This window comes from Alosa sapidissima, chromosome 7 (assembly GCF_018492685.1).
Source record: "Alosa sapidissima isolate fAloSap1 chromosome 7, fAloSap1.pri, whole genome shotgun sequence".
Taxonomy (NCBI): Eukaryota; Metazoa; Chordata; class Actinopteri; order Clupeiformes; family Clupeidae; genus Alosa; species Alosa sapidissima.
The window spans coordinates 28,639,634-28,649,633 of record NC_055963.1 but is presented as its reverse complement, the minus strand read 5'-3'; the positions used below and the strand labels follow the sequence as shown (position 1 = coordinate 28,649,633).

General features: G+C 43.3%; 1 protein-coding gene across 2 annotated transcripts in view; it reads left to right on the top strand.

The window, feature by feature from the left end:
* The window catches only part of cacna1db (calcium channel, voltage-dependent, L type, alpha 1D subunit, b), a 78,883-nt gene that overhangs the window by 28,753 nt on the left and 40,130 nt on the right, over nt 1-10,000 (top strand). For both annotated transcript variants that reach the window (XM_042097000.1, XM_042097001.1), the window contains exons 4-9: nt 765-904; nt 3,379-3,521; nt 4,358-4,510; nt 5,436-5,632; nt 8,608-8,711; nt 8,836-9,005. In XM_042097000.1, coding sequence (XP_041952934.1) covers nt 765-904; nt 3,379-3,521; nt 4,358-4,510; nt 5,436-5,632; nt 8,608-8,711; nt 8,836-9,005 — 907 coding nt within the window. The remainder of the gene's footprint in view (nt 1-764; nt 905-3,378; nt 3,522-4,357; nt 4,511-5,435; nt 5,633-8,607; nt 8,712-8,835; nt 9,006-10,000) is intronic.

The following is a 10,000-nucleotide window of genomic DNA, read 5'->3' as shown; positions in this document are numbered from 1 at the left end:
AACACTTGAAGCGAAAACTATAATTAACATGGCGAGGTGGGGCCACAGGTAAAGTCATGAGTACTCCCCAAAAATGATACTCGAGTAAAGTACAGATCCCTGAAAATTGTACTCAAGTACTGTACTCAAGTAAATGTACTCCGTTACTGTCCGGCTCTGCGTGTATGTGAGTATGAGTTTGTGTGTGTGTGCATGCATGTGTGTGTGTGTGTGTGTGTGTGTGTGTGTGTGTGTGTGTGTGTGACCTGAGGAGAGGTTGTCTTAGGTCTTAGGTCTCAGATGCAGTGCTGGGTTTTTGCCAGGAGAGTGGTCATTAGATGGATGTACACACATGCGTCCCTGGGTGGTGCTACTGGTGCTCGCTGAAGGGATTAATCAGATCTGCTGTCTCTGACGTGATAGAGCTCTCTCTCTCTCTTTTTTCTCTTTTTTCTCTGTTTGACTGTCTCTCTCTCTCTCTCTCTCTCTCTCTCTCTTTCCCTCTCTGTTTGATTTTCTCATTCTTTCTCTCTCCCTCCCTCTAATTGTCTGTTTTACCGTCTGCTGTGCTTATTCTGTCTCACTCTTCATTGTTTCATGTTTGTGTGACACCTGTATTTTGCAGAGACATTGTGGTTTACATTGTTAGTGATGCTTTTATGCACGCAACACTTTTCGTTTCAGTTGCACTGAGACTACAGTGATTTAAAACTATACAATACATCACAATGAAATAAATGAATTCTGAACTAACCACCTCCCCTCTCTCCCTTCTTCACCCACAGGAAACGGTAGAATATGCCTTCCTCATCATTTTCACAATAGAGACCTTTTTGAAGATCATAGCTTATGGACTTGTAATGCACCAGAACTCATACGTCAGAAACGGCTGGAACATGCTGGACTTTGTAATAGTTATAGTGGGGTGAGTACTAAACATCCTGTTTTTTCTCTCTCTTATTCCGGTGTTCAGTGTACACAATATTTCAGTACACAGTTTGCTGATATTTGAGTTGAGTGGCGTGTACTGGCGTGTACACTAATGTTTTGTAATGTAATCACCTTTAGTAAGCCTTAACCTCTGGTCACCGTCCAACCCCTCCGTGCCCTTTGGTTGTCCACCCTAGGTCACCACCAGTCACTCAGATAGCCTAAGACTCACCGTGCATTCAAGGAAAGTTCTTAGGCCCAATCAGTAGAGTCATAGGCAGCATGCCAAAGGCTTGGGTGACATGGTCCACCGAAGCACAGACATCAAAGCACTCTGGAAGCAAATGTTCACAAAGGCACAGATCTCAATCTGTATGGACACAGGTTGTGTCTGTTACAGAGCAGTAACAAAGATCCATATGGACAAAGATTTCCATTTCTTTTTTAAAATAAAAATAAGTTAATGTGGGTGTAGTCTCAGTGCAGCGCAGTCTTTGTTTTGGTTCATCAGTGAAAGTGAAGGTGCATGAACAGTGATATTTCTTCCCTTTCCTGTTAGGCCTTGGCATTTGAAAAGGGGGTCTTCTTCATCTTTGTTGTTAGAGCAGCAGATTAGCACAGATAGCATCGCTTGCACAGCAGATGGGGGGTGTGCATGTCTGTGAGGGGACCAATGGACATTGAATTTAACACATGTCCTTGGGGAAAGCAACCTTTCCAAAGTAGCACAAACAACATGGTCATCTTCAAGTCAGAGAAGGGTCGTGGTTAGTGCAGCAGAATTTATGGAAATTCAGTCAATATTTTCTACATTTATGAAAAATACAGTATTATAGCCCCCAGTGCATGCTATGCTGTTTATTGTTTATATATGGATTATATTAAGAGTGTTTCACTTCTATGTTAAGCTATTATTAAATTAGATTATTAAATTAAATGAACAGAATTTCTGCAACTTTATAAGTGATGCTAATAACAGTCTGGGCCTTGAAACCTTTATTTGCACATGCAGTACATGTTGTATAGCTGTCTGTTTAGCTAAACTCATGCCTCTCAGAGATTAATTAACCTTTATTCTCACTGTAATTAACACCTGTAAAGTAAAATAACTAGCTCTTACTGTACTCGTGTATCTTTCCTATTATTTACAATAGCAGTGCCCATATATTATTTCATTCTTAGTTGAGTTGAAGTCAGTATGTTATATTAGTCAAATTAGCCTAATGCTTTCAGTGATTTCCACATCCATTCTTCACCTGAGTTGAAGTAGGTAAAGTGTGTCAGTGATGCTTATGGAGCTAAGTGCACATGCTCAGTTGATGAGCTTTCGTAAGTGGTCTTGTACATTTTACGGTCGGCTGGACAGAATTAGGAAAGTGCAGTAAGTGGATTCATGGCAGACTCGCTCTGGGCCTCAGGGAAGATGTTAGTTTGTTTGGGTAAGCTCACTGGGGCAAACGAAAAGGGCATGCCATACTCTTGTGTACACACAAATACACCCACACACACACACACAAATACACCCACACACACACACACACACACACACACACACACACACACACACACACACACACACATACACACACACACACACACACACACACAGATCTGTTCACAATGATGGAGACAGGTGTGCGGAAAGGGAGGTTTTAAACATATTATACATACACACACACACACACACACACACACATTCATAGGTGGACCTTCACATTCCACCTCCGAGACTCGTGGTGACACAGAGACAGACAAGGACCTCCTCCCATACCCATTTATCACCTTTGAGGTTAAACCACCACTGAGGAGTCACAGACCTCCTCCACAAAGATGCGAGGCAGGCAGTGATGTGAAGTGAATGAACAGGAAGTTAGAGTCAGGTGGAGGAAGAGTGTGTGTGAAAAGGGAGAACAGAGGCCTTGTGGCTCAGAGAAGACATCTATCATAACTCGGTGATAAATGTGCTCTCAGACTTGATGAGTCAGTCAGTCTGTCTGTCTGCTTTCTCTCACACGTAACGCTCAAAGATTGAATGAGACACAGAGGAGAGAAGACTGGGAGAGGTAACATCACATCTCCCCTTGCTCTCCTCTCTCTTGACGTCTTCAGAGAATTGTATTGGCCAATCATGGTGGAATGTTTTTCTCATCCAGTAGTGGGAGGAGGGTATTATAATCAGGTTCATCCATCCATCTGTGTGTGTGTGTGTGTGTGTGTGTGTGTGTGTGTTCTTCACGTTCCCATTTCTGTACATGGCACAGTATACACCCCTACATGGTCATCTGGAAGTTGGAATTTGATTTCACTTTGGTTAATATTGTGTGACAGGGGCAAGGGTCTGTAGTCATCCCGTCTTGTTTGTTTATTTAAAGATGAGGTAACTACTCACTTCATTTAATTAATTGATTTATTTATTGTGTGTGTGTGTGTGTGTGTGTGTGTGTGTGTGTGTGTGTGTGTGACAAACAGGTTGTTTAGTGTGGTACTGGAGCTGATCACACATGAGGGCGATGCGGCGGGTCCCACTGGGGGAAAGCCGGGGGGCTTTGACGTGAAGGCACTACGAGCGTTCCGGGTTCTCCGTCCCCTCCGGCTCGTGTCGGGAGTGCCTAGTGAGTGTCCTGATCTCTCTCTCACACACACACACACACACACACACACACACACACACACACACACACACTGGAGACTCTCTCATGTAGCCTATCACATACCCTCACATGTCCTCTCTCTGAGGGCACACTCATGCTTTTGCCAATTCTGCCACCTCAACCAAATCCAGTCACTCTTGCACTCTCACTCACTAGCTCTGTCAGACACCATTCTCACCATGCCTCCTCATACTCTCACACACACACTCACGGTGCCCTAATATATTTGCTTGGTAATGTGCAAAGTCTGTCAGCAAGCAAAGTTCTCATGCATGAAATACAACTATTGTTATTAAATGAGCTTTTAAGTGTAAGACTTAGAACTTTGCCCATCATTTAAATTACGGCCTATGGAGTCAGTCACCTACTTATGATCCAGTAACATGATCAACATTTACCTTTCTGATAAAGCACTGAAGTTGGAGAACCAAGAAATAGTCCTAAAAGTTCTTATTTCAATCACTCTATCAGTACTCCATTATACCATGACTACAACTACTGCCATAAATGCCATACATTATAAACCTGTTTGTCCTTGACTATTGTTATTTTCACCTCTGAGTTTCACTGACACATTCATTTTTTCAGTCACGACCTTGTCACTTTGTCACGACGAGTTGCTCTAGCAAAATAGTTACTGCCTTTTATTGTAATATTGTCTTTTCTTCCTGACTGTGGGTGGACTGTTTTAGGGTCACATAGGCTTCTGTTAATGTAATTGTTACATGAAGGCCATTACTATGGGTCTGAAACAACTATGATTGGAGCATTCATGGTTATTTGTGTTCCTCTCCCAGGCCTGCAGGTGGTCTTGAACTCAATCATCAAGGCCATGGTCCCCCTCCTGCACATTGCCCTGCTGGTGCTCTTTGTCATTATCATCTATGCCATCATCGGCCTGGAGCTCTTCATCGGCAAGATGCACGCCACCTGCTACCTGGTCAACACAGGTGGGTATCCCTACCGGGGGGTTACAGTCTCTGCCTGTGGTCTCCAGGGTCTTCACCAGGCGTTGTGAGTCGTGAGTCGTGAGTTATGTGTGACTCAGTGGATGGGGGAGTGGGAGTGACTTAGGAGGATGCAGCAATATGAAGGCACTCTAGCTGGGAGTGCGCTTGTGCTTGCTCTCTTCTCCTCGGGCTCATACCTCACCTGATGTCACCTGAACTGGGTCTTAGTTTACTGGGTCTGCAAAGCATTCAGCTTTGTATTCCAAGACATTCTGTTCCCCCTCAAGCCTTTTCTTTTTTATTAACCCAGAAATGGGCTGTTTCCTGGTATATCTCCGTTCCATCCTCTCCAGGGTTGTAGTGTAGGCTAAATGCAAGTAAACGCAGTTTATCCACCTCTGAAATGTCAGAAATGTATCTACCTCTTATTAGAGTTTATCCACCTCTCAAAAGAGTTTATTCACCAAATTATCCACATTCACAATATGTACACTCATCAACACTCTAGGAACCATTTAATACCACTGATATAGTTATAAACATTGGATAATAACCTCCACCATCATCAAACATGTTCTGAATGCCTGTTTTAAAAAAGCCGATACCGCATGGCACAGTCCACCTTACCGTGATCACAGAATTCATAGTTTACCCGCCTCTTATTTCACCACTACACCCCTGATTCTCTCAACCTTCAGATTAATAATAATAATAATAATAATGATAATAATAATAAGTTTATTTTATATAGCGTCTTTCTCAAACCCAAGGTCGCTTAACATAGATTGGTCTCTTGCTTTGCTTTGGTGTCTTTCTTTCTCTCAGTATTCTGATCTCCACTCTGCCCTCTAAGAATTAATATCACTGATTTTTGTGTCCTCCCTTTCCGCCTGTCTCGGTCTGTTTCTCTCCCCCCTTACGTCAGGTGCGCTGGCCGAGGATGAGCCGGCTCCGTGTGCCCCGTCAGGTCACGGGCGCAATTGCCCGGTCAACACCACCATGTGCAAAGAAGGCTGGCACGGCCCCAACAACGGCATCACCAACTTTGACAACTTCCTGTTCGCCATGCTCACCGTGTTCCAGTGCATCACTATGGAGGGCTGGACAGATGTGCTCTACTGGGTGAGTCTGAGTCTCTATCACCAAAACCATTTGACCCCAAGTCTGGGGTGAAAGTAGTTTTAAATATTTGCCGGTACTATTACCACAACTTTCACCTCTCCATATTGTTCACCTTTCCTCTAGATATCAGCAGGGCTGCCATCGTTTTAGTTCAGCTTGGAGTGATTTCTCACACGTGAAAGTGAATATTTTCATCAGACAAATTGGCTACAATAATTAATTAATTATTATTTGTAGACCTTTCATAAGGACCTGTTATCTATCTTTAACTGTCTTTTTTACTTTAGAAGGCCCCTCTACCTCTCCTTTACTAACTCTTCAGGATAAACTGCTCTCATGTCCTCTTTAAAGGTGTTCTAAGAGCGATGTTACGTTGTTTTTAAGCTAAAACATTTTTTGTCACATACATCAAACATCACCTCCAACACCTTCCGCTAGCTGCCTGTGCCCTCAATACATTGTAAAATAATGTGGTCTCTGTGGACAGCCCAGACTCCATAAATGGCAACAAAAACAGCCTGGACCATAAAAACATAAACTGTTCCAGCCAATCAACGATGAGATGCGCGTTTAGGAGAGTTTCACTTGCACAGGAGGGATGGGAAGGAGTAACGAGCTAGCTCTCTGTTTTGTTTGAACATCAACAGAAGTGACGTTACCCTGCATCGCTTATAGCACCTTTAATGATAACATTCTAAATAACAAGTACATGATTTTATATTAACTAAAAGTTGGATCATGTTCATAAAAAAGATATAGCTAATATACAGTTTGCATTTAGTACAAATTAAATGTCTCACTCCCTAATTTCTTAAAACGTATAGTTTCTAAATTTACCTCTCTTTGTTTTTTGCATGGTTTCATGTTACCTTTCCAAATAAAGTTGGTTTCTTTCAGTCTGTCACTGATATTTCTCTATGTGAATGAAAATAACTTACCAATGCATCAGAAAGAAGGTACCATAACGGTGTGGTGCAAACCTTAATTAGTTTATTGTTTGATATTGCAGTCAGATGTGCTCATAGACAGCAGCCTAACACATACCATACCGTAGCTACCTACATGTTATGAATCCACCTGACATCTGCCTTAATGCATGGAACTTGTTAAATTGTTTTAAATGGTTAAATTTAAAAATCACAAATACATTGGAGGAAGCGTAGACAAAACGTTAGCGTGAGAAAAGGCATGTGTGCCAACAGTGTGAGTCACACAATCAATGCCTTAGAGTTGGCAGCCCTGGTTTTGGCAGGCAGCTGCTCTCATCTCTTTCCAGTGCTGTGTACCGTCACTGAATATTTTAGTGGTACACAGTACCGGACCATACCGGCCTATTTTGACCCCTGCCCCATGTCCTTATAAAAGGAACACACACATACCCGTAGTTTTGTTTATTTGTTGTAGTAAAAGAGTTCCAGCCACTGCACAGATACCGTAATATTGTCAGCAGTCTGACAGAGCAATAAATAAACCATACTCAGGATTCTCATAGCATTACAGATAAGCAGTCAGTCTTGCCCTTTTAGTTAAAGGATAATTCCGGTGTGATTTTGACCTAAAGTGTGTTGAAACATGATAACGAGTGTGAATGTATGTCTCATAGCTCACCTCGGCTTGTCCCCTGCACTCAGAAATCTGGCGCTAGTTAGCCAATGCTACCAACACAGTGTTTCGTTGTGGTGCCTCGGGCATCGGCCTAGCCATGCAAATAAATCACTGTTTAATCACCATTTACGAGGCTCAAAGTAGCTCCATACTTCATTGGTAGACTTCCGAGGGCCTTGACATTTAAAACGAGACATAGAGAACTTTGAAAAAGCACTGGTAGTTTATTTACAAGACGATTTATACAGACAGTACCTTAAGGAATTTTACCGCTCGACGCCATCTTGAATTTAGTCACGATAAGTCGAGCGACGAGTACGAACGCACAGGTATGATAAGGGATCAGATTCCAAAAATAATTCCGTGAAAATGCATGGATTCCAGTTGCTGCTACGGAAGCAACTGAATCCATGCATTTCCACTGAATTATTTTTGGAATCTGATAAATGTAAATGGTGTAAAACAGTGATTTATTTGCATGGCTAGGCCGATGCCCGAGGCACCACAAAGGGGACAAGCCGAGGTGAGCTATGAGACATACGTTTACACTCGGTATCATGTTTTAACACACTTTAGGTCAATATCACACCGGAATTCTCCTTTAAGTTGAAGGTCAAATTTGCCTTGACGACAAACTGTACCTAACTACTTACACACGGCACAAAAGTTCAATGTGTTTTAGGAGATTTACCAAGGATTAATAGAGAGAGATATGGAGTTCTCTCCCAAACTATCCAGACATTGATGAAAACAGGAAGGAGACCATGACAGGATGTGAAATGAAAAGAGCACCTCTTGTGTGCCACGTCCTTCACCTCTTCTTGGAGCTCTTCTCCATCTGCCCTTTATCTCTCTCTATCTCTCTCTTCGCCTGTCTTCCTCATCATTCTGGCCCTCACACTGGTTCCCCAATGGTTACCATGGTAAACTCAAAATGCAAATGGTGCCAAGAGAAAGAGTGTGAGAGTGTGTTTGAAACAGACACACAACCACTCAACAGCAATGAAAGGACTGGAGTGGGGGCAGAGCTGAGCGAGGAGATGGGCGATGAGATTAAATGACCTTCACTTTCCTATCGCTTCCCCCTCGTACTCTTCTATCCCCCTCTTCTCTCTTTTTGTTCCTCCACCTCATTGTGTCCCTCTTTCCGTCTTCCGAAGCACCATTACCTCAATCCATTATGATGCTTTCTACAGCATTGACAAAGGCTGCCCTAAAATACCTGAATACCTTGAATAAAGCCTGCTATGGTTAGGCAGATCGATTTATGATTCGTATGACTTGTATAACTTTCCTACAAGTTATTACAATATAGATATGTATGAATTGGAAAGTACTGATTTGTGTGTGTGTGTGTGTGTGTGTTTCAGATGAACGATGCCATGGGCTTTGAGCTCCCGTGGATCTACTTTGTCAGTCTGGTCATTTTCGGCTCATTTTTCGTCCTCAATCTGGTTCTGGGAGTACTGAGTGGGTAAGTCACCTCTGGACTGAACTTAGCTTAGTTTGGGTGAGTAGTGCTGTGTGTGTGTGTGTGTGTGTGTGTGTGTGTGTGCCCAGGTTAATCCTTACCTTAAATGCGCTGGCCCTGTCCTCAGAGAGTTCTCTAAGGAGCGAGAGAAGGCCAAGGCGCGCGGAGACTTCCAGAAGCTGCGGGAGAAGCAGCAGCTGGAGGAGGACCTGAAGGGCTACCTGGACTGGATCGCTCAGGCCGAGGACATCGACCCCGAGAACGAGGAGGATGGACAGCAGGAAGGCAAACGCAACAGTGAGTGAACGCATACAGATGGGTACACACACACACACACACACACACACACACACACATACAGGTACATTCACATACTCACACGCCAAGTTTTGAAGGTCTCCTTAAAACTGCCTCCTCTCCTCTTCTTACGGCTCACTGTCCCCTCTTCATGGTCAACCTGTGTGACCAGTGCATATAATGTAGCTCATGAGCTCATCTGGTGGAGTCTAATGGACACTGCCTGGCATAGACTCCTCCTCTAAAGAGAGCTTTAATGATGAACTGATTCTTCATCTATGTGTGTGACCTCAGTGCAACAGTCAAATTCATTCTTATTAGTCTTATGTGTCTCCTTCCATTCTGTCATCTCCTCTGATCACTCTCTCTCTCTCTCTTTTCTCCTCTCTACTTCCCTCAGCCCAATGCAATGATCCTCTCTTTCCACTCATCCCTTCTTTTCATCTTGTTCTCTCTTCATTCTTGCTACTCTTCCCATCCTCCCCCCTCTGTGCAACACACTGACCAGATGTCATGGTTTCAACCAGGCTGGCATTTACCACTGAGACACACACACACACACACTCACACACACACACACAGTGATGGGATGCGACGAGACAAAGTACAAGCAGGTACAAACATACCCACCCACACCATGCACCCACACGTGCACTCACTTACATACACATTCACGTACGCACCACTCACACATGATAACGCCATCTAGGCTTTAAACACTCAAGCTGTCTTCACACAATGGGCTTATCGCTTATGTAAATCCTGCCTGATGAACAATGAACACACACTATCATTAAACTCTCATTCAAGGTTACACATAGACAGAGATACTAACACACAAACACACATACACACACACACACACACACACACACACACACACACACACACACACACACACACACATAGATATCTCCCACACATGCCCAGATGTACCACATCTAAAAGCTGTCTGGAAGCTTGAGTTCTGGGTTTTTTGGCTAATGAACCATTTC